At 40.0% G+C, this 21,120-nt stretch overlaps 1 protein-coding gene across 1 annotated transcript in view; it reads right to left on the reverse strand.

The window, feature by feature from the left end:
- The window catches only part of SYT8 (synaptotagmin 8), a 42,406-nt gene extending 21,969 nt beyond the window's left edge, over nucleotides 1-20,437 (reverse strand). Inside the window, exons 1-6 of the mRNA XM_081939271.1 lie at nucleotides 20,274-20,437; nucleotides 13,472-13,615; nucleotides 8,819-8,979; nucleotides 7,548-7,643; nucleotides 5,731-5,898; nucleotides 4,523-4,690 (exon numbers count right to left, since the gene is read on the reverse strand). Of these exons, the coding sequence (XP_081795397.1) occupies nucleotides 4,523-4,690; nucleotides 5,731-5,898; nucleotides 7,548-7,643; nucleotides 8,819-8,979; nucleotides 13,472-13,598 (720 nt within the window). The 5' untranslated portion in view covers nucleotides 13,599-13,615; nucleotides 20,274-20,437. The remainder of the gene's footprint in view (nucleotides 1-4,522; nucleotides 4,691-5,730; nucleotides 5,899-7,547; nucleotides 7,644-8,818; nucleotides 8,980-13,471; nucleotides 13,616-20,273) is intronic.
- Between the last annotated feature and the right edge of the window lie 683 nt (nucleotides 20,438-21,120).

A 21,120-nucleotide genomic window follows, 5' to 3' on the forward strand; every position in this document is an offset into this window, starting at 1 on the left:
CCGCTTGGTGCGGACCTGACTTATTGTGGTGAGATACATTCGCAATTCCTCTCTCTGGGTCAACTCTATCTCAGCATCTGTATCCTGAAAATACTCTCGTTGAGCGTCTTGATAGAACGCTCTCTCAGCTCTTTGTGTGTAATCTCTCTGGGAATACGCTCGCTCAGCTCCTTGTGTGTAATCTCTCTGGGAATACGCTCGCTCAGCTCTTTGGGGATTTTCTCTCTGGGTAAACACTTGTGGATTTCTCTCTGGGCGCCCTTTTTGATTTCGCCAAGCCCCTGGGTTGGGCTTCTGTTGGCGGTACATAGGTGGCTGCCATGAGGCAGGGACTCCGCTCCGGCACACTCGTGCGATGTGCCCAAGTTTGTTGCAGATTGAACAAACAACGTTCCTGAACCGACAGGTAGACCGGGGGTGATTCCCTCCGCAGCTTGCGCAGGGCGGCAAACGGGATCCGGGTCTCCCCCCTGGCCTCAAGTGACTGCTCCGCATCAGGTGACTGTCCTCGAACTCGGGATCCTCGTAATCGGGGTTTGTGTCCTCGTAGTGAACTCTGGTTTGCCTGGGTGCTGGCTGGCTTCCGCTGAAACCGCGTTGTATGGTTACTGATGATTTCTCTGCTGACTCTGATGCCCTTGCTTCGTTTAGTGCTATCTGTAGGGTTAAATTTGGGTTTGCCAACAGCTTCTTTTGTAGGGAAATGTCTCTTAACCCACAGACAAATTGTGCTAGGATATGCTCGTCCAGATCCCTGAACTCGCAGTGAGTTGCTGCTTTACGCAGGGCTGCAACATATTGGTTGATTGACTCTCCCGCCTTCTGGTTCCGCGTGTTGAATTCCTGGCGGCAAACGTGGCGGGAAGGTTTTGGCGCGTAATGAGTCTGTAGAGCCTGTTGCAACGCCGTCCATGATACCGCTTGTATTGGAGTAGGCGCGGTGAGGTCTCTGGCCGTATTGAAGACTTCCTTTCCACAGTAGCCGAGGAAGATGTTTTTCTTTCGGGCGTCGGTTATCCCCGTGTATTCGTTCGCTTCAAGAAAACACTCGAAACGAATCATGAAGGCTTCCCATTCGTCGTTCGCTGGGTCGAATGGAGCGGGCGGAGTGTGCATCGCCATCTTCTTTCGTTTGATTTTGCCGCGCTGCGGTGTCCTGAGATGGCTGCCGGAATTTCTGCCGAATTCCTGGGCTGGATCGAATCCGGAGATTCTGAAGTAGCGTTCTTCATCCTATCTGTCTCTCGATCCCATCCTCGTCGCCAATGTTAGATCTGGGCAACGAGAGAACAGACTGCGGACACGAAGTGACTTAACAGCTCTTTATTAGTAGTAATAGTGATCCAGCTTGCTCTGTGGTCAGAGGGTTCCCCTTTTATAGGGATCGGGTACGCCCCTCGACCAATCAGAACGATACCTGTTTCCCGCTGTAGTAGCGGACCAGAGAGGAGACTTGCTACGATATATGTTAATATCTAACACCTAGCCTTTACCCACTCACCACATGGCATCTGAGAACTCAACCAAACCTGGATTCAAAATACAGCCTAGAGATTTGCTCCTGCATTGCCCCATGGGAGTCTGACAACCAATCAGAATACATTGCTTACACAGGAACAGGAAACAGATAGGTGGGGCTGAACAGATTATAAAAACCCCTGCAAGCCCCTTCTTTGCTCTCTCTTCTTCTCCACCCAACATTGAAGCATGTGATCACCTTTTCTGTTCAGGACTCAAGCCATGTGGTCCTGTACACCATTAAAACCATCTTTCCATGTCTCCAGTGTCTTTTTCCCCACTTGGAGCCAAACCCAGAAGGACATTTCTTCCAACAATTGGCACCCCAGATGGGACTCCAAGCTAGCCTAACCAGTGGATATGGCCCAGGTAAAAGAACATGCATTGAATGTCTTACTAGTAAGAACTAATTTTATCAGAATATTCCAAATTATTTTTAGGAATTTTAATAATATTAAATCTTCCTAATATGATGCCCTCTAGAAGCTGGAATGCAATACCCATTAGCCTAATATAATAATAAGATAGCAACTCTTTTTAAGTTGCTTAGCTCACGGAGCATAGCAATAGCACTTAGACTTATATACCGCTTCATAGTGCCTTACAGCCATCTCTAAGTAGTTTACAGAGTCAGCATATTGCCTCCAATAATCTGGGTTCCTCATTTTACCAATCTCAGAAGAATAGAAGGCTGAGCCAACCTTGAGCCAGTCAGGATCGAACTCCTGGCAATAGAATTCAGAGTTAGCCTGCAATACTGCATTCTAACACTGCACCACCATGGCTCAAACTATAATGTGCTTTGTTTGGCTTTGTGTTAATGTATTAGGCAAATCCAGCTAATGCAGTTTGTGAGCCATATCTGAATCTAGAAAGTCATAAGTAGTTTAACAAACTATGATGAGCTGAAATGTGAATTTAGGAGATGCAGTTTTATATAAAAATTTCAGCATCCTGGTCAAGTTGTACATGCGGCTAATTTCCTAAGTGAACACAAGGCGACACAACCTCAAAACTACAAAATTAAACGCAGCATCTTTCTATCAATTGCAACACATGACATCTATTGTGAAGTTCTTTATAGCTTCAAAATATGAAAACAATGAATATGGTAGGTGCAAAGCTTGCAATATCTTCTTTGACAGAAATAAGAGTGAAGTCCAAGTGTTTTGTATAACAAAGTACAAGCTTTTCTATTTGTGATTTTTGGAAATGTTTTCTGTTTTTCCTTGCAGGAGTCATTATTGCATTAAGGTGCTATATTATCTGTTGCTAAACTTTTCAGTAGGTGATTCACAGAGGATATTCTTTTGCAAATCTGACAACTTTTCAAGTAGTTCCACCAGAAATTTTTCTTGGTTTTTTAGGTCTAGTCTGGCCTTCCACGTAGTTCTACGTAGCTTTACTCTCACAATGTTTCTCACTGTTTATAAAATTACTAGCATTCCCCTACTTTGTAAGACACAATTATCTCCATTTTCAAATACTCAGGCAACTCTTTTAGAAGAGTCAAGGACCATTAAAATAAACAAACATCACAGCCTGAGAGATTTCAAGGTTCAGAATGTTTATATATCCAATGGAATTTTCTTCATCTCGGTAATTGTAGGCTTAATGACTCAATCACCTTCAGGGGCCTTATTAACCACTCTATTGTAAAAACTATAGCATCAAATCAAATTAATTTCTGCACCTGCCAATAGTCACAATGTTCTTATTGTGAATCTATAATCAACTGCGCATAAGTTAAGAATGCATTTAAATTTGTAGAAAGATGGCGAGCTTAACATTATACTATGTAAGTTGTATTATGTTGTGATAGCATCTGCTCTTTTGGGGATTTATCAAAGCTTACAATCTGAACAGGGTGACACAATATTTTGCACACAACAGGAACTAAATAGATTTATGATTGTATTGATTCCCTGCCTTTCTACCAAATAATGGTGCTCAAGGCACCTAATAGTACACAGAATAAAATAGTTCACATGCTCACAAATTAGACACAAAACAAACAACAAAGCCATTTTTCCAGTTCTCAAAAGCCTGCCTGAAAAAAAAAAGCTTTTTATTGTTGTCTTTTACTAGCAGAATAACAGAGTAATTTAGTTTAATCTCTTTTCACAGGGACTGCCAAATCTGAAAACAAAGGCAGAGTAAATGCTCTCACTGCTAACTTTACCTTACAGGTAAGGAGGGAAAACAGCTGGATGTTGTGTACTTTGTAGTTTCAGCCATCTCAGCCAGGTTGCTCAACAACGGAGCATTGAAGTTCAGCAACATCTGGGGGGCCACAACCCCCTCAATTTCCACACATCCTATTATATTGCCTCAAAAAATATCTTTCCTTCTTTCCTTGGCAACATATGCCCCACATGCAGAAGAATTTACAAAACCTTCAGCATGGGAAATAACTCCGAAATAATTAAACTCCTTTAACAGTTAAGTAATACAATCTGCATAATTAAGCTTGGAAGAGCACTTTTGATGGTCAAGAGAATCAGCACCAAGATCTAACTCTTCATTTAAATAGAACCAGTCAGCATTTTCCTTCCCCTGCTCCAGAGTTTCATAATGATGTCACGTGGACTTATGTGAGATTTATTCCAGTCTGTGCATCAAAGCTGAACAGGTATTTTGTGATCAGGGTCAGAGTTATTTGGGGGGTTTTTTCAGCCTGGGGGTCCAAAAGAGGTCTGGCACTGAGAGGGTGAGATTATTAATAAGGAAAGCATCTAAATTATTTGCTTCTTATTTTTTCATTGAATATTTGAAATGAAATAATTATTCAGTTTATCACTCTCAGTTTACCGCTGTTGTGTCTGAAGTGACAACCAATACTGCTGAAGGCAAACCATTTGTTTCCGTGTTCATATGATACAACTTCAGAAAGCTTTAGACCCATAAAAATGGAGCTGGGAGTTGCTTCCCTTACCCCGAATGAGTAAGATGCCAGATCACCCAAATTAAATAAAATTGCCACCCTCACTTCTGAGATACGTACCTCTATCTTGCCAGCTGGAGAGAGATCAAGCCATTGTTCCATTACATGCTGTAAGTCCACATCCACAAGAGGCAGAGTGACCTCGCCAATTATGTCATGCTTGGAAAAGCGGTTGAAATCATACACTTGCATGACCAGTATAGCTTCAGTCACCTCTGCTTGGGAGACCTAGAGAAGAGGAAAAAAGGGAATGGCAATTTCACTTCTACCAATGGATGAAATCCCATGTCCTTCTGAAATGATGAAGCAGTGAATCTGAGAGATACAGGACAATCATCCTGCAAAGTAAGAACGGTGTCAAAAAGGTGCATCCAAAATCCATTTTGCTCAAGATTGGTTCTCCAACAGGTTAGGACCTGTATGGATCTGGGGGAGGGGGGGGAGAAATGAGGAAATGGGGTTATCAAAATCAGGTGCCACAATAAAAAAGGTGTTGTAGAAAGTTAGCACCCACCCCTCTCCTAGAAGAATGAAACATTCTAGGGAATATTTAAAAGGCAGAATATGGTATTTTCCTGGATGAGAAAAGGAGAAATAATGTTTTTAAAGACAAAGCAGCTCCCTGCCCCCCACTTCAGCTCTAGGGTGATGGGATTAAGACCTTCACCCTCAGGACATGATAGGATTAGCCCTCACTCAAGATACAAACCAGGACAAAGCCATTAAGCCATAATAGGAATTGCCCAAAGCCCCTTCATTACATCACCCAGCAAGATTCAATAAAGCCTGGGACTCAAGACAGTCTACAAAGTTACCCCTGCATGGCCTCATAGGAGTCTGACAACCAATCAGAACCAAATTTCTTTCACAGGAACAGGAAGCAAGTTCAAAGTCCAAGAGAGGGTATAAATCTCTCTCTATCTTTCTCTCTCTCACCCATGTGCTCAATTGCCCAGGACCTCAAACCATGTGGTCCTATCCACCATTAAACCATCTTTCCAATCAACCTCCATGTTTCCAGTGTTTTTCTTCCCACTTGGAACTGAACCCAGATGGACATTTCTTTCAACAGTGTGGTTTCAATGGAAGACAGGGTTTGTAAACTCAACATCACAAATCATACTAAAGACAATTAAGCTAACCAAGAACATGAAATAACAATGAAAAAATTGTTAATGGATATTTTTGCAAACTTCTAAACTAAATTTTAACAATATCAAACTGAATTGAAACAGGTCAATGAATTTAAAGAGGGCCTTGCAGCCTACCTGAAAAATGAAGCTTTCGTTGAAAACAGGACTGAGTGTCTTACGATGGACCTTTGTTTCATACTTCTTCCTTATGTCAGATGTCAGGAAGACAATCACGTAGGGATCAGAGGTACCACCACTGTCCATGGCCTTTAGATCTGCTGCCTGCTTCACTCTAACCTTTAACTTAGAAAATCAATTTAAAAATATGAAAGTCTTGAAATAGATGTGTGTTAAGTTTGCAAATCTGTAGGAATGGGCTAGAATTTGACTAGACAAGCAAACCAAAATAGAAAAGTATTGTTCTTAAAAGTTGTAACAATAGGCTCTCTGAATGTAATTTGACTCTAGGACACAGTTTGATTGTTCTGCTGTATTGGTCTACCTACTGCACAAAAACATCCTTTAATAAACTTCTAGATTCTGTCACTGGGTTTGAGAAACTTTAATTTGCCTAGATGGCATTAAGTCATGAAATTGACTTAAGTCATTGAAGGTCCAAAACATGCTTAGCTACGTGTTAGATCTATTTTTTTTTGTCCCAGACAGTTGTGACAGGAGCTTAGTAGAAGACTTTACCATCAGTCCTTTGCTATGATCTGATCACTCTCTGATTGTTTGCTGGTGTTGCCCAAACGTCATGGGGTACTTGGAGAACTCATTTCTAATGATCTAAGCCCCAGAGCTCATTGTAATAGCATTGCCAAAAAGACATTAAGAGTTGTTAATCTAATCTTGCGAAGCTTCTTGTTCTGTAATGTTGTATTGCAAACTAGATCATATAAAACCTTTGCTAGATCCATTCTTGAATACAGCTCATCTGTCTGGAACCTGCACTGCATATTCAGACATTGATACAATTGTGCGAATCCAGAGATATTTCACGAGAAGAGTACTACACTCCTCTGCTCACAACAGAATACCTTATACCACCAGGCTTGAAATTTTGGGCTTACACAATTTAGAACTACACTGCCTTTGATCTGACCTGAGCGTAATACACAAAATCATCTGCTACAATGGCCTACCTGTCAATGACTACTTCAGTTTCAACTGTAACAATACAGGAGCTCACAATAGATACAAACTTAACGTAAACTGCTCCAAACTTGATTGCGGAAAATACAACTTCAGCAACAGAGTGGTCAATGCCTGGAATTCACTACCTGACTCTGTGGTTTCATCCTCAAACCCCCATAACTTTAACCTTAAACTGTCTATGATTGACCTTACCCCATTCCTAAGAGGTCTGTAAGGGGCATGTACGAGCACATCAACGTGCCTACCATCCCTATCCTACTGTCCCCACTTGTTCATATCCATTTCCTGCATTCATAATCATGTTTATACTTATATCTGTTATCTTATACATGCTTGACAAAATAAATGAAAGAAAGAAAGAAAGAAAGAAAGAAAGAAAGAAAGAAAGAAAGAAAGAAAGAAAGAAAGAAAGAAAGAAAGAAAGACCTGTTGAGCAATCACAACCAATCAAAATACTGGACCCATATTGGTATCAGTGAATGCTTCAACTTTTCCCTTAAGTTTTGGTGGATAGCACTGAGGCCTTAGTCACTGCCTCAAAGTTGTTGGAGTAGTAATGAATAGGAAGAACCCAGAAGCTGTGCAGGTTATCAGCATTTACCAATAGGACGGTAGCTTTTCTAAAATTGATCATCATTGGATGAAAGAATCAGTGTAGAGTAAAGGAAGATATATAAGGTTGCCCACATGAAACCAAATATGCAAAATGCAGAAAGGAAAAGTATTGTTATTTAATATTGCTTTATAATAAAAGAAGAGTGCAAATTTGTCACTGTGGGATTTGTGAAATATACCTCCTGGCCACGGAAGTCATATTCTAGGGAATATTGCAGCCGTCCTCGTTTCTCATCTTCCAGTCCACATTCAATGTCTTCCAAATCAGGTTGGACCTACATCAAAATATTAGCACCTTTCATTCAAACATTCAATGCAATTCATATAATAAATGGTCTATGAAGTATAAATGACTTTGGGTTGACTGTTTATACTGTATGCCATCTTACATTCAAGAAGTCAGTGTATCCCCCCCACTTCTATTTTTCCCTAAAACAACAACCCTCTGGTGTTTATTGTATTATATTCAGTTCTTGGAGACACAAAACCAATTCAAAATCTATCAATTCTTATCAATGGCAATGAAAACATTGCACTTTGAAAATATGATACAGGTAGCCTTGGCATAACAACAGCAATTGTGACAGAAATTTCCATCTCTAAGTGATGCAATTGTAAAGTGTGCTTGGTGATACCACTTAGTGACAGCAGTTCTGGTAATTCCTGGTTACTATTGTTAAGTGAATCCTCATGGATTGTTAAGTGAGGACCTCATGTGTCCACAACTTCTGATTTTCTGCCATTCCCCATTGATTTTTGCTTGTGGGAAGGTAGAAGAAGAGATTGCAAATTGTAATCACATGACTGTGGGACACTGTGTTGGCCAGAAATCTTGGCTGGTTGCTGAGCACCCAGTTTGTCCTCTGTGTCAGCCAGACCCCTGAGGACCAGTCATAAGTACCCTCATTCAGTGCCATCACGTTTGAATGGTCACTGAACAAGTGGCCATTAACTGTGGACCACCTGTACTAAGAAATAGGTATTTGGAGCCAAGGAGTAAAAATCAGAGCTATATATGATTTCATCAGTGATCTATCAAATATATTAATGTACTCCAAGATTGAGCTTCTGTGTCAAATCAACAGTTCCCAATCACTTAGCTACCAGGGACATCTGCAAAGATTATCAAAAAGTCAAGGTGGCATACAAGTGCACAATTGAAGCTCTGCCCCTTTCCTAACAAGTACCATAAGTTTGATTATGCATTCATGGCCACCTATTTGATTTTTTTGACTGCCTGGTTGCCAGTTCTTGCTTAACCTTTACTGAGATCAGTTGAATTGTATCCATCTTGTTTTCCTATCCACTTGCCATCTATTTGTACTTCAAGCCTAGAAAGAGTTTTGTAACTGAGAATTCATTGAAAGTTCTCTGGGGTTTGCAGTCCTCTTGAAATTTGAACTTAAAAAAATCAAAATGCTATTCCATCCTAAAAGTCACGGTTACCCACCAAGCTGGCTGTTGTGGAGGCACCATTAATGTTTGTTAAGTTGAGTTTCTCCTTCTTCTTCCGTTTCTTCTTGCAGCAGCAGCACTTGATGATACAGATAAGGAAAAGTAGCAGGACTAAGCCTGCTGCTACAGCAATTGCTATGAGAGCCCATCTGGGTACTGTTTCAGCAGCAGGAGACAAGAAAGAGGAAAGAAATCATATAATGCAAATCAGGGAATTGTTTCTGGACAGTGACAAAGTCTTGGAGGCTCTAGTACAGGAGTCCCCAACCCCTAGTCCATGGACCAGCACTGGTCAATGGCATGCCAGCAACCAGTCTGTGCAAACAAGTGAAGTCCCATCCATGGGATGCAGGCAGCATGCAAAACCATGCCTCTTCCAGTCCACAGAAAAACCTTTCTCCATGGAACTGGTTCCTGGTGCCCAAAAGTTTGGGGGATGCTGCTCTAGTATAGCAGGAGCACTTAGACTTATATACCACTTCATAGTGGTTTACAGCCCTCTCTAAGCAGTTTACAGAGTTCAGCATATTTCTCCCAACAATCTAGGACCTCATTTTACCAACCTCGGAAGGATGGAAGGCTGAGTCAACCTTGAGCCTGGTGAGAATTGAACTGCCAAACTGCTGGCAACCGGTGATCAGCAGAAGCAGCCTACAGTACTGTACTCTAACCACTGTGTGACCACAGCTCACTTCCAAATGTAGGCAAATTAATAATTTTTATTAGTTATTATTTATTAATAATAATTATCTGCAAAATAGAGGATGGGGCAGCAGGGTCAAAGAATTAAGCATTTACAACAATTAATGCCTAACCTAGTATCCACCAAAGATTTATTGATTTGTTAAATTTATTTGCTGCCTATCTTGCCTTGTAAGGCAGCTTACAATAATTAAAAAGAAAGAAAATGAAAGGCGTGTAAACAGAAGTAAGATAATATAGAATAATAAAATAAGCAGCAAAAAAGGAACACAAGAATACATCAATATGATAGCCAAATAGAGTCTGCCATCAATTTAGCAGCCAGCTCCAGTGTGAAACTCCCCCATTTGGTACCCAGGCCAATCTGCAGAGCCAGGTCTCCAGTCTTTTGTGGAAGGATAGGAGGGTGGGAGCAGGTCTTAGTTTACAAGGTAAGATGCTTCAGACACTGAAGCAGAGATTACTCTTCTTCTGAATCCCGATAATCAGGGTTCTTTGACTGATAGGATCTGAAGTAGGCCCTCTCTAGCACAAGAAGGACAGGCTTGTCCTAGCAGGATGAGGCGGTTCATCAGAGAGCTTGGACCTATGACATTAAGGGCTTTACCTAGAACTGCATTCAGAAGCAGACCATGTTAGACTCCCATTTCCATTACCCTCAGCTAAGATGCCTATTGACTGACATCGTTCACCATGTCAGGAATTAGAATCTAGCACATCTGGAAGGACACCAAGGTGCGAGGGGAACCATGACCTTTTCCTATATTTTAATTCTTATAATTACTATGCCAAAAGGGTATAGTAAATTATTGAGTCAGTTCCTTTTATTTTTTTAAAAAAGAAGAGTTTCATTTATTCATCTAATGCCACATCCCAATGCTAAATAATTTGTTCCTTCATCTTATCATGCCAAAGTCAATTAGAAAAGGATTAAAAAGGACATGCACAAACACGTTTGTGGTAATAGCTTATTGATGCATGACCTCTATTTGGTAGGGGTGACTTTTTTCTTTCCCGCAGTCTTTTCTCAATTTCTCTGTAAGATGGCAGATCTTATTGTCATCCTCAATGAATGCCTGCATTTTAATACCTCTCTGAAACATGAAAGCAAAAATGGGACAGTAAAGAATGAAGGAGGAAGATTGCAGAACCAAAGAACGTGCTGATGTTAAGCTTGGACATCTTGACCCATGATGAACGGATACGACAGGGACTACATTAAATGCTCTTCTTTTCATATACATTAATAAAACATTTTTGTCTTTTAGAACCGAAAAAGGGAGGTGATATATGTTTACTGTCAGTCACTGTGTTAGAGAGAGGGGGGGACGGAGGGAGGGAGGGGGGAAGGTCTCCCAGCAATCCTATTGTTTCAGAATGGGGAGTTTGAGTTCAGTCCAGGAGTACTTTTAAAGACTCGTTTTATAATCTCAGCAAGGTTCGCGGGCATTATGTATGTGTTGCCATGAAAATTAAATGGACAACTAATTTCTCTTGAATAACAAAACAGAATAATGTTCTAGAATAAACAACTATGTAGAATGTTACGAACATACAAGGAAGACTCCTCTTCTGTTGCTAAAATGATCTGATCACAGTGGATTTACAAATAACGGTTTTTTTTAAAATCTCATTAATGAGTTTGCCTACTTTCATACATCAAATCAGGCTGTAGTTTCATTAACCATGGGTTGTGTTACATTGATGAACCACATCTGACACTTTAAGCCTCATTCTATAATGATTTAATGTAATGTAAAGCCATATACAACTATTTGTTCATACATACATACATACATACATACATACATACATACATACATACATTTATGAAAATTTATATGGCTGCCCAACTCACTCTTTGTGACTCCAGGCAGCTTACGAGACAAAAACCCAATATAAAAAAATAAATGAAAAAATTAATAAACCTCCCACCCACCTGTGACTACCATTGGTAAAGCCAATAAGCCACTTGATGGGCTCTATCTCACACTGGGTTTCCCAGTCCCATTGGCAAAACCAGATCTTCAGGGCCATGTGAAAGATTATCAAAATGGGCCCAATTTATCTCCTCTTTTTCCTCTCTATGCCAATCTCCAGAACTTACTATCCAATATAGAACTGATGTAGGAGCAGTGGACATTAAATCAAAGCTTTCATTGCTTATTAGAGTTGTTTAGCGGTGTGTATATCACCAGTTAGGCTCTACTTTTATATTTGTAAAAACAATCTTAAAATTCAAAATTGAGGGTGTCTTCTTCTCTAATATAAAAGAAGCTAGAAAGATCAACAAGGAAGATCAATAAGTTGCTGCAGACATCGCAGTTGCAAAGCATAAAATAATTGCTGTGTTAGAGGGGAATATTGGTTGTTGTTTTTTACCAATGTTTGTAATACCTAAACTAAGTTCTCCCCTCCTTTTTTTTTCTTATTCAGTTCTCATCTCATTTCCATCCATTTTTCCATCCCTTCTTTCACATCTCACTACAGCTACATTTTCCCTATAAACTATCCTTCTCCATGTATATTCCCTCTGCTTTGTGGCTGTTTCTGATGGGTAAAAAAAGGAAAGGAATACAGGCATGTACTTGTGTGTTTGAGCAGTTTGTATACATGAGGACAAAATTGGTATGTCTAGATTTGGGAGGAAGGATTAAATTTAGAAACAGAGTATGTATATTTTAGGTAATTTTCATCAATGTGACAATGAGGCCTTATTTTTTCTGGAAGGTGGTTTTTAATGAGGACACACACTCATTCTGCAACCACTTATTGGCTAGTGGTAGGGAAATTTCTGGGAGTAGTTTCAAGTGATGGTGATCGCTGTTAAATCAACAAGGTGAAGAAGCTAGGGAAATTATACACACATACACACTGTTCCTTGGAAGTCTTAAATTCATGATCATCTTTTTTTAGTAAATGTATTTTAAGTCATGTATTTTCAGTAAATGTTTTTTAGTAAATGTATCTGGTATAGAGGTTAAGGCATCAGACTAGAAACTGGGAGACTGTGAATTCTAATCCTGCCTCAGCCATTAAGCCAGCTGAGTGGCCTTGGACCAGTCCAGTGGTGGGTTACGACCAGTACGCCCTGGTACGGGCATACCGGTGCCTGCCGGGAACACCAGGTACCGTTCTAGTATGGTACTCTGGAGGGCCCATCTGCCCACCTTACCGGTATTTGACATTTTCAGGGCTTCCGCGCAGGTGCACTGAGCATACAGCGCCTGTGCAATGCTCCGCCAAGCAGTTGGAGCGTCGTGGGCAGTAACATTCATGTGGTGGGCTCCTGGCCCCATTGCACCATACTGGTTGCACCGGGATCCGGAACCCACCACTGGACCAGTCACTCTCTCTCAGCCCTAGGAAGGAGACAATGGCAAACCACTTCTGAAAAACTTTGTCAAGAAAGCTGCAAGGACATGTCTAGGCAGTCTCCAAGAACCAGACAAGACTGAATGGATGAAAGAAAATACTAAGAATAACAATAACTACACAGCTATGGATGAAGCATGTAACAGTGATACCCATTGTCATCGGGGCACTTGGCACCATGTCCTAGAATTTTACAAGATACATCAACAAATTGCAGCTTCCGGCAATAACACCAGCAGAACTGCAAAAAACTGCGCTACTTGGAACATCTTATATTTTAAGAAGGAACTTGGTTAATACCTAGGATGCTGGCAGCAAACTGTATTAACCATTAACACCAATCAATGGTATTTGTAATGCATTTTTGAATGTTCAGTTGGCTGAGTTTCATGTTTAATGAATAAAGTATATAATAATAATGATTATTATTATACAAGTGATCCTCCAATCACTTGTGGAAAACAAATCCAACTTAGGTATGAACTGGACCTTCTGGAACCTCTCAGCTGAGCTACACATAATAAGATCATTGAACGAACTGTTCGTTCCATCACGCCTTGAATTGACTCACATGGTATTTTGTTGATCAGGCCTTCAATGAAGCTGGGTGGGGCAGTGGTTAGCACAGCACTTGTAGTGAGGTTACTGGAGCCTCTGGGAGCAACAACAGTGATGCCAGATGATGCTTTAGAAGCCATGGCCCAGGAAAGGTAAGCTGGAAAAAAATAATAATATAATTATTTACAAGAAGCTGATTATGTTCCAATGTCACCATATAGATGACTATCATCTTTCATATAACCTGAATTTAAATTATACCTCAGTATCTGCATTAGCACTAGCCAATCAGATTATAAATTAGTACCAGGCAATGGCTCCTCTGAGCACCCAGAATATAATTTAAGATATTAATAGGATCGTTCCTTGATAGACACATGCTTTTCTGCTCTTTTCTGTAGAGTCAGCTCAACTGACAGCCCTTCTAACCCAGAATTGGCTTCCTGCCTCTCTTCAACTCCTTAAACAAGAGGTTTTTCAGCCCTAGCTGGCAATATCAGGCTTGAATTGGCATCTCTTGCTTGCAGAACAGGTACTCTTATCGTTCAGCCCCAACCTCTCTCATGTTCCCATAGTGTAGAAAATGGAGCTTTCAAACCTGGAAATGCATGTAGGTATACATGCTGAATATTTTTCTAAGGTATGCTTATTCTTGTGAATGTGACTTAACCAAATGCATAAGGAATTTGTGGGATTTGCCTCAAGGAGCCACTGTGCTTCCTTCTGGCAGTGCTCCTAGTATGAAGGTTAACAAATTTGTAATCCAGGCAGATGTGCATAGGAATTAGAACCAGGTAGTACCAGGAAACTTTAGACATGTGAAGCCTCTACTCTGGATGGGATGGTCTTAGATATTGACAAGTAAAATGTACCAATAAGATGCTGTTGCTACCCCTACTTTTGCTTAAAGCCAAATAAACTCTGTGTAAGGCAGACAGACATTTTGGACACCACTGCTGTGATGGATTTCTGAAACTACAGATGGGAAGATTAAAGTCCTCCCTGACAACCCAAGTGCCACACCAGATGAGGATGGTAGCCACATCATTATTTTACCTTGGATTCTAAACAGCTTCCACTTGTGCTGAGTGTTAACATACCTGGAATTAATCAAGGAACAGTGCTGGAAATGGCAAGTCCTATTTCCCCAGCTACATAAGAATTATTTTTTCTCAGAGCATTCCTTAATAAGAAAGCTCAGCTATTCTTCCAGGAAATAAAGATGTAAAATAGCTGTTAAAACAGATTGTGACTACTGCATAAACATCCTTCTCTAATTAATACCGTTGCTCTTTGAGTTATTTTAATTGTTACATTATACAGAATAAAAGAAGCAAAAAGACAGGCTCCTCTCTTCTGAGTCCCACTCACAATGCCAGAAGGCCTTCCCAGGGATCATGGATTCATGGGTGGCCATGGAAGATAGCCTAGAAATTGCAACTAGCTGAGAATATAGAAGCCCTTGCATGTATATGCTTGATATGGCGTCTTTCCCACAATCAAAGAGTGCCAGTTTAAGGTATTTTCAATGATGCATAAAGCCACTATGCAACATAAGGCCATTGAACTTATATGATCACCCAATAGGAGAGTATTGTTCTGCATTCCTACATCATTCATTGGCATCAATGCTTAATTAGCTCTTTTCTGTGCTATGAAACAAATCTCCCAAGATTTTCTATATTTTAGTTTTTTATGTGGTTTTACTAGGGTTTTTTTAGTATTTTTGTCTTTATTATTAATGGGATTTTAACATTTTTATTGTCTTTTTATAAGCTGCCCACAGAGAGTCTTTGTTTGTTGAAAACCATGGCCAACTAATCAACGAAGATTACCCTGGGCAACGTACGAGCAGTAAGGCATCAAATAAAGCCTAATGAAAAGAACATAAAACCATGGTACACAACCTACAAGTAATAATAAAACAAAAAGACAATTAAATTCCAATCCAAAGTGAAATAACACTATTGTCCAACTGGGACTGTAACATGTTCCAATTGGATAATAGCGACCCAAATGCCTGAGAAAAGAACCAGGCCTTGACAGTCTTCCTAAAAGCCAGCAGGGTTGAGTGTTTCATTAAGTCAGAAGGAAGGGCAACACTGGAAGGTGTTCCTCTTGGATCCCACATGATTCCAATGAAGGTATTCAGAACAGGCTCTTCAGAGTGAATGAGGGGAAAGATAATTTGGGGATAGGGCAGTTCCCAAAATAATCTGATCCTGTGCCATATGGTTAAAGGGATGTGATGGCTCAGTGGCTAAGATGCTGAGCTTATCAATCAGAAGGGTGGCAGTTTAGCAGTCCAAATCCCTAGCACTGCATAATGCAGTGAGCTTCTGTCCCAACTTCTGCCAGCTTAGCAGTTTGAAAGCACATTAAAAAATGCCAGTAGAAAAATAGGAACCACTTTGGTGGGAAGGTAACAGTGTTCCATGCACCTTCAGCATTTAGTCATGCCAGCCACATGACCACGGCGACGTCTTCAGACAGCGCTGGCTCTTTGGCTTAGAAACGGGGATGAGCACTGCTCCTAGTGCTGGAAACGACTAGCATGCATGTGTGTGGAGAACCTTACCTTTACCTTCATGCCATATCATAACCAGCACCTTCAACTGCACCCAGAAGCCAACTGAGAGCCAATACAGCTTGCAGGGTATTGGTGTCACATGGGCATAGAGAAGAGCAACCATAACTATGTACAGCACCACATTCTACAGCACCACATTCTGCACCAATTATAGCTTCCTGGAAGTTTTCAAGGGCAGTCCCACATACAGCACATTGCAATAATTCAAACAGCAATTGACTAAGGTATAAGGCACACAAGACAAAATTGTGCAAAGCCCCCTGATTATAACCGCCACCCTTCATGCAGGAGTAGTGAGATCAAGAAGATTCCCAAATTGCAGAGGGAGCCCAAGCAAGGCAATGAAACCTCACTCAGAATTAAGGATGGAAAGTCCCCACTTCTAAGATCCACTGCTATTCAGTCTTGGCAGGGTTAAGCCAAGCCTGCCAAAGCCTCGAGGCACTGGGACAGAACCTTAACCACTTCATCAGGATAGGTGGGACAGAGATATAAATTGAGTACTGTCAGCATACTGATAACCCTGCACTCCATGCTGATCCAGCTGCTTACTTTCTCCTTTGGCCAGTATACATTCAAAGGCCTGCTATAATTGCTCAGATGTGGTACAATACCTATTGACCATATTAACAGACCTGGGAGGATGGAGGTTCTCTAAAATGTAGAACTCTATATTTTATCTATTCATTCTGTAACTTGATAGTTCTGTAGTTCTATGAAAGAGCTATGAAGAGCTATATTTCACCTGTTTCATTCATACCCATTTTAGGGTTTAAAAAAGACAACAAATCTCCTATTTTCTTCCTTCATGCTCCTTGAATTTCTGTTCCTCTTTTTCCATTCTTATACTACTAATACATACATTACAATATGTTTTTCCTCCACCACTGAAGAGATTGAGATGGATCCCAGCTAGGAATGACCTTTACTTAACCACAGGCATACATTGTTTTAACATTCTTCCTGTTCACACTTCTCGGGACTTCTGTTTATTGACTAAATCTTAACAGGTACTGGGGATCATTGGGTCTAGAATCTTTTCTTAATCATTCTTAATAGTTCCATTTCTAGACCATTAAATCTCACTTGGACATTCCCTCTGCTCTTGTTTTTAGGTTCCCTTCCCTTTGCATTGTCTTGCATTATCTTACTGGTGTAAAGTTTACCAACTTACTTATACAAGCAATGTGGCAGACCTCGTACCAATAAGGAAGAGGAGTATAGATAAATAGAGGGATACCTGTGCTATGCTCCCACCAACCCTGGAATTCAAAATAGCATGTCTTTACTTTTTTCCCCATTGGCAAATTTCCTTAAAACTGCTTTCCTTTTTTTTTTGTTTCTTCCTGCCCTCCATTTAATTTCTGCGCCAGCCAAGTCCAAAATGACTCTAGGTGGCATACAAGGTAAATAAAACAAGATGAAAATATAAAATGCAATTAAGAAAATTATAAATCCAGAAAGCCACCCTAAACCATATGCAATGTACAGTATGCCAAGCACATTTAAGAAGGAATTTCATTCTCTCTACCTTGCGGTCTTTATTTGCTTCTGGGAGGGTGGGGTGTTTTTTGGGGGGGGGAGGGGGGATTAATAAAATCCAGGGATCCAGGAGAAAAGTCTTCTATGCTGTGTCTCCTGTCCTCTGGAACATGCTACCCTCTGAGGTGAGATTGGCTCCTACCAGTGATGGGATTCAAGTAATCTAACGACCGGTTCTCTGCCCTAATGATTTCTTCTAAAAACTAGTTTGCCAAACTGCTCAGCAAATTAACCATCGGTTCGTCAGAAGTGGTCAAACTGGCTGAATCCCACCACTGGCTCCCACCCTCCTGATGTTTAAGACCTTGCTCTTTCCAATGGGGGGGGGAGCTTCATACAAGAGATGGTTGACAAATTAAAACCTAATCCCACCTCTCTGCCAGGTGTATCTGGCTCCCTCCTTTGCCATCTTGTGTTCATGATTTTTAACTGCTTTGTGATATTATAATTTTGGATGTTAATGTTTTTTTAATGTTTTTATGTTCTAAGTCACCCAGAGTTGTTGGACACAAGAAGTATGGCAAATAAATTTCATAATTAATAAATAAATAATTTTAAAAATTAAGTTATTATATATTACAAATCAATATGAACAGCAGTAGTTTGCAGTGGGGTTTAAGACAAAAATCTAGACTATTCATAGGCTTACTAGAAACTACAGCACTCAGCCAGCCTGAGCAATAGTACAGCAATTAGAACAGAGGTGTCAAACTGGCAGCTCATGAACCACACCCACCTCAGCTCCACAAAGGGGGGAAACGTCACGAAACGTCACATGTCACGGCAACGTGAGACCACAAGTTTCACACCAGTAAGTTTGAGAGTTATAAATTCCTTAAACCCATAAATACACTTCTTAGTGTGTGGTTTTAGGATTCAAAACATGTAAATAATGGTGTTTAGGATGTTTCATATATTTAATTCCAGATCTCCTGTCAGGTATGCATTTGATATTTTATACAAAAATGTCAATTTATGTAATAAACGTAAAGGAACCTGTTAACCTCCTGCATTTATTCTTTCTGATTTCTGATACTGTATGCTGTGGGCTCAATAGCTATCAATTAATCTAAGTAAGCTATTGGTAAAGATATACCAGTTCCTTCCAAAGACATAGGATACAGACAAAAGATCAACACACAACTTGTAATATTTTGTATTATTATCTAAACCAGGGCACAGTAAAATCAGTTCTCTTTCATCTCGTGAATCCCAAGACAAGCTGTGCTTTCAGAACACAGAAATTATGTTGCATGAGATAATCAAAACGTTGCTCCTGCAGTGGTGCAATCAAACAATGAAATTATAATTGCATTCTTGGCTGTGTATAAAAGAGACTGTTCACATTGTTGTAGAGCACAAACTGTGAACTGTGAGCATCAAATGAATGTTACACATCAAATGAATCCAAGTACTGAACTGAATAACCAAATGCTGATTAAGGTATAACAATAGCTCTAATTGCCAACATTTCCTGCATAATGGTTTGAGATTCCTGGCTGGCTGAATATTCTGGAATCTAATTGGTTTTGAATGCCTGAATATGTAGGAGTCTTGTGAAATTAGTATGTGATTAAGTGCCCTCGGATTTCAGTTATATATCAGTTAGATTGATCACAAAGTCTCCTTTTCAACTATAAAAGGAACTATCAGAGATTATTATAATAACTACGTATATGCAAGCCATGGGACTTGTTATACTAAACAAAATTCAAAGTAAACAGAAGCTATTCACTGCAGAAAGATAGCTATGGTATTTCCAAACACGCCCTATGGGTCCTGCAAGTAAAAATATATCAATAAAATTGAGTTTCAAAATACATGGAAATTATTTTCATATTCATTCCTTTCTTATGGAAGATTGGTTATGTCAGTATCCAACACTTCCTCTCCAAGTAGAGACAGTGCTGTTTCAAATCTGAATTAGCCTGCAGGAGGTTATATGTATGAGTGATCCACAGGCGGAAAGGATATCACTGAAATGGATATATACAGAAATTATTAAAATAATGATGATATTAGAAGCCATTTCTTTGGGGAAACTTTGCCCTTTTTATTAAAAGTTTTTTATTGTTCTCTTTCAAATTCATTCACAAATATACACTCTTATAGTTACTATTTAACATTTTCTATTCACTATTCCATCTTATTTTGCAGTAATCTTGCTCCTTCTCAACCTCCCTTCTCTGCCTTCTTCTTTCCTTCTCTCCTTCCTCCTTTCTTCTTCCCCCCTCTTTCCCCCCTCCTCCTCTCTCCTCCTCCTCCTTACCCTCTCTCCTACTCTTAATTCTCCTCCCTTACTTCCTCTCCTTACCCTTTCTTCCTTTCCCTCCTCATCCTCCCTCCTTTCCGTTGTTGCCCTGGCTTATTTACTTTCTCTGATGGGTTCTCGGGGTGGCATTTCAGCAATCACAACTTTACGTTTTCATACAAATAATTTAATTTGTTACATTTTATTTCTAATAATAATTCCACTTGTATCATTTTTAACTTGTATGCTTGCATTTTAATACTTTCCTATTTGGGGGGGGGGGGGTTGCCTTTAAAGGCTCATTAACAGTCTGCATTTCCTTAAATATTATACATGGTAATACCTAGTTTCAATAATCTTCAACAAAGTTAAGCTAGCAGTTTCAAAAACAAGCATTTAACTTACAGCTAAAATGAAAACAAGACCACTTACTTTATTTCTTTTCATTTCGCTTCATTGTCTCTCAGTGGAAACTTTCTTCCTTATTTTCAGCCATTCCCCTCCCTGAAGGGGAACACATCATTGCTAAATCTGCAACCTCCAGCTAAGCATGTTGAATATAATCTCCAGTGGGATGAAGGTGCACAGGTGTGGGTAGGTAAAGCAGAAACTAAACCGGAAATTCTTCTTTTCTCAACTAAGAAAAGTCGATTGGAATGTCTTGGTTAGCCCCACCTGATTTGTTGATCTATGTATATTTATAGGAAAGGAAAACAAGTGTGGACACTCCCAAGTGATAGCAAATTTTATCAAACTGCTAATCGCATTCTGTTTATTCATCTTTCTCTTTTATGGTTTTTTCTTTTTTTTCTCCTGCCCTTTCTATCTTTCTTTTCCCTCTTTTTCTTTTAATTTTATCATTTCACTTTTGTTTCACACCGAAGTTCTTTTTATTCATTTAGATGGTTTTTCATCAGTAGTGCATTCTATTGTTCTATTTAGTCCTGTTCAAATATCATTGCTCAGAATGTTTTATATAATATATTTAATTCCAGATCATCTGTCAGGTATGCTCTCTCTCTCTCTCTCTCTCTCTCTCTCTCTCTCTCTCTCTCTCTCTGTGTGTGTCTGTGTGTGTGTGCAGGGCTCACAGGGTCAGTATTCTCTCCGCTCCCATTCACCATCTACATGAAGCTGTAGGGTGAGGTCATCCATCACTACAGACAGAGATATAGCATCAGTATGATGATGATGATGATGCTCAGCTATATATCTCAGCCCATCATGAGTTGTTTTGCTGTAACCTGCCTTTCATTGCGACCTGCCTCTCACAGTGCTT

Source organism: Natrix helvetica, assembly GCF_964273705.1.
Source record: "Natrix helvetica genome assembly, chromosome: 1".
NCBI lineage: Eukaryota > Metazoa > Chordata > Lepidosauria > Squamata > Natricidae > Natrix > Natrix helvetica.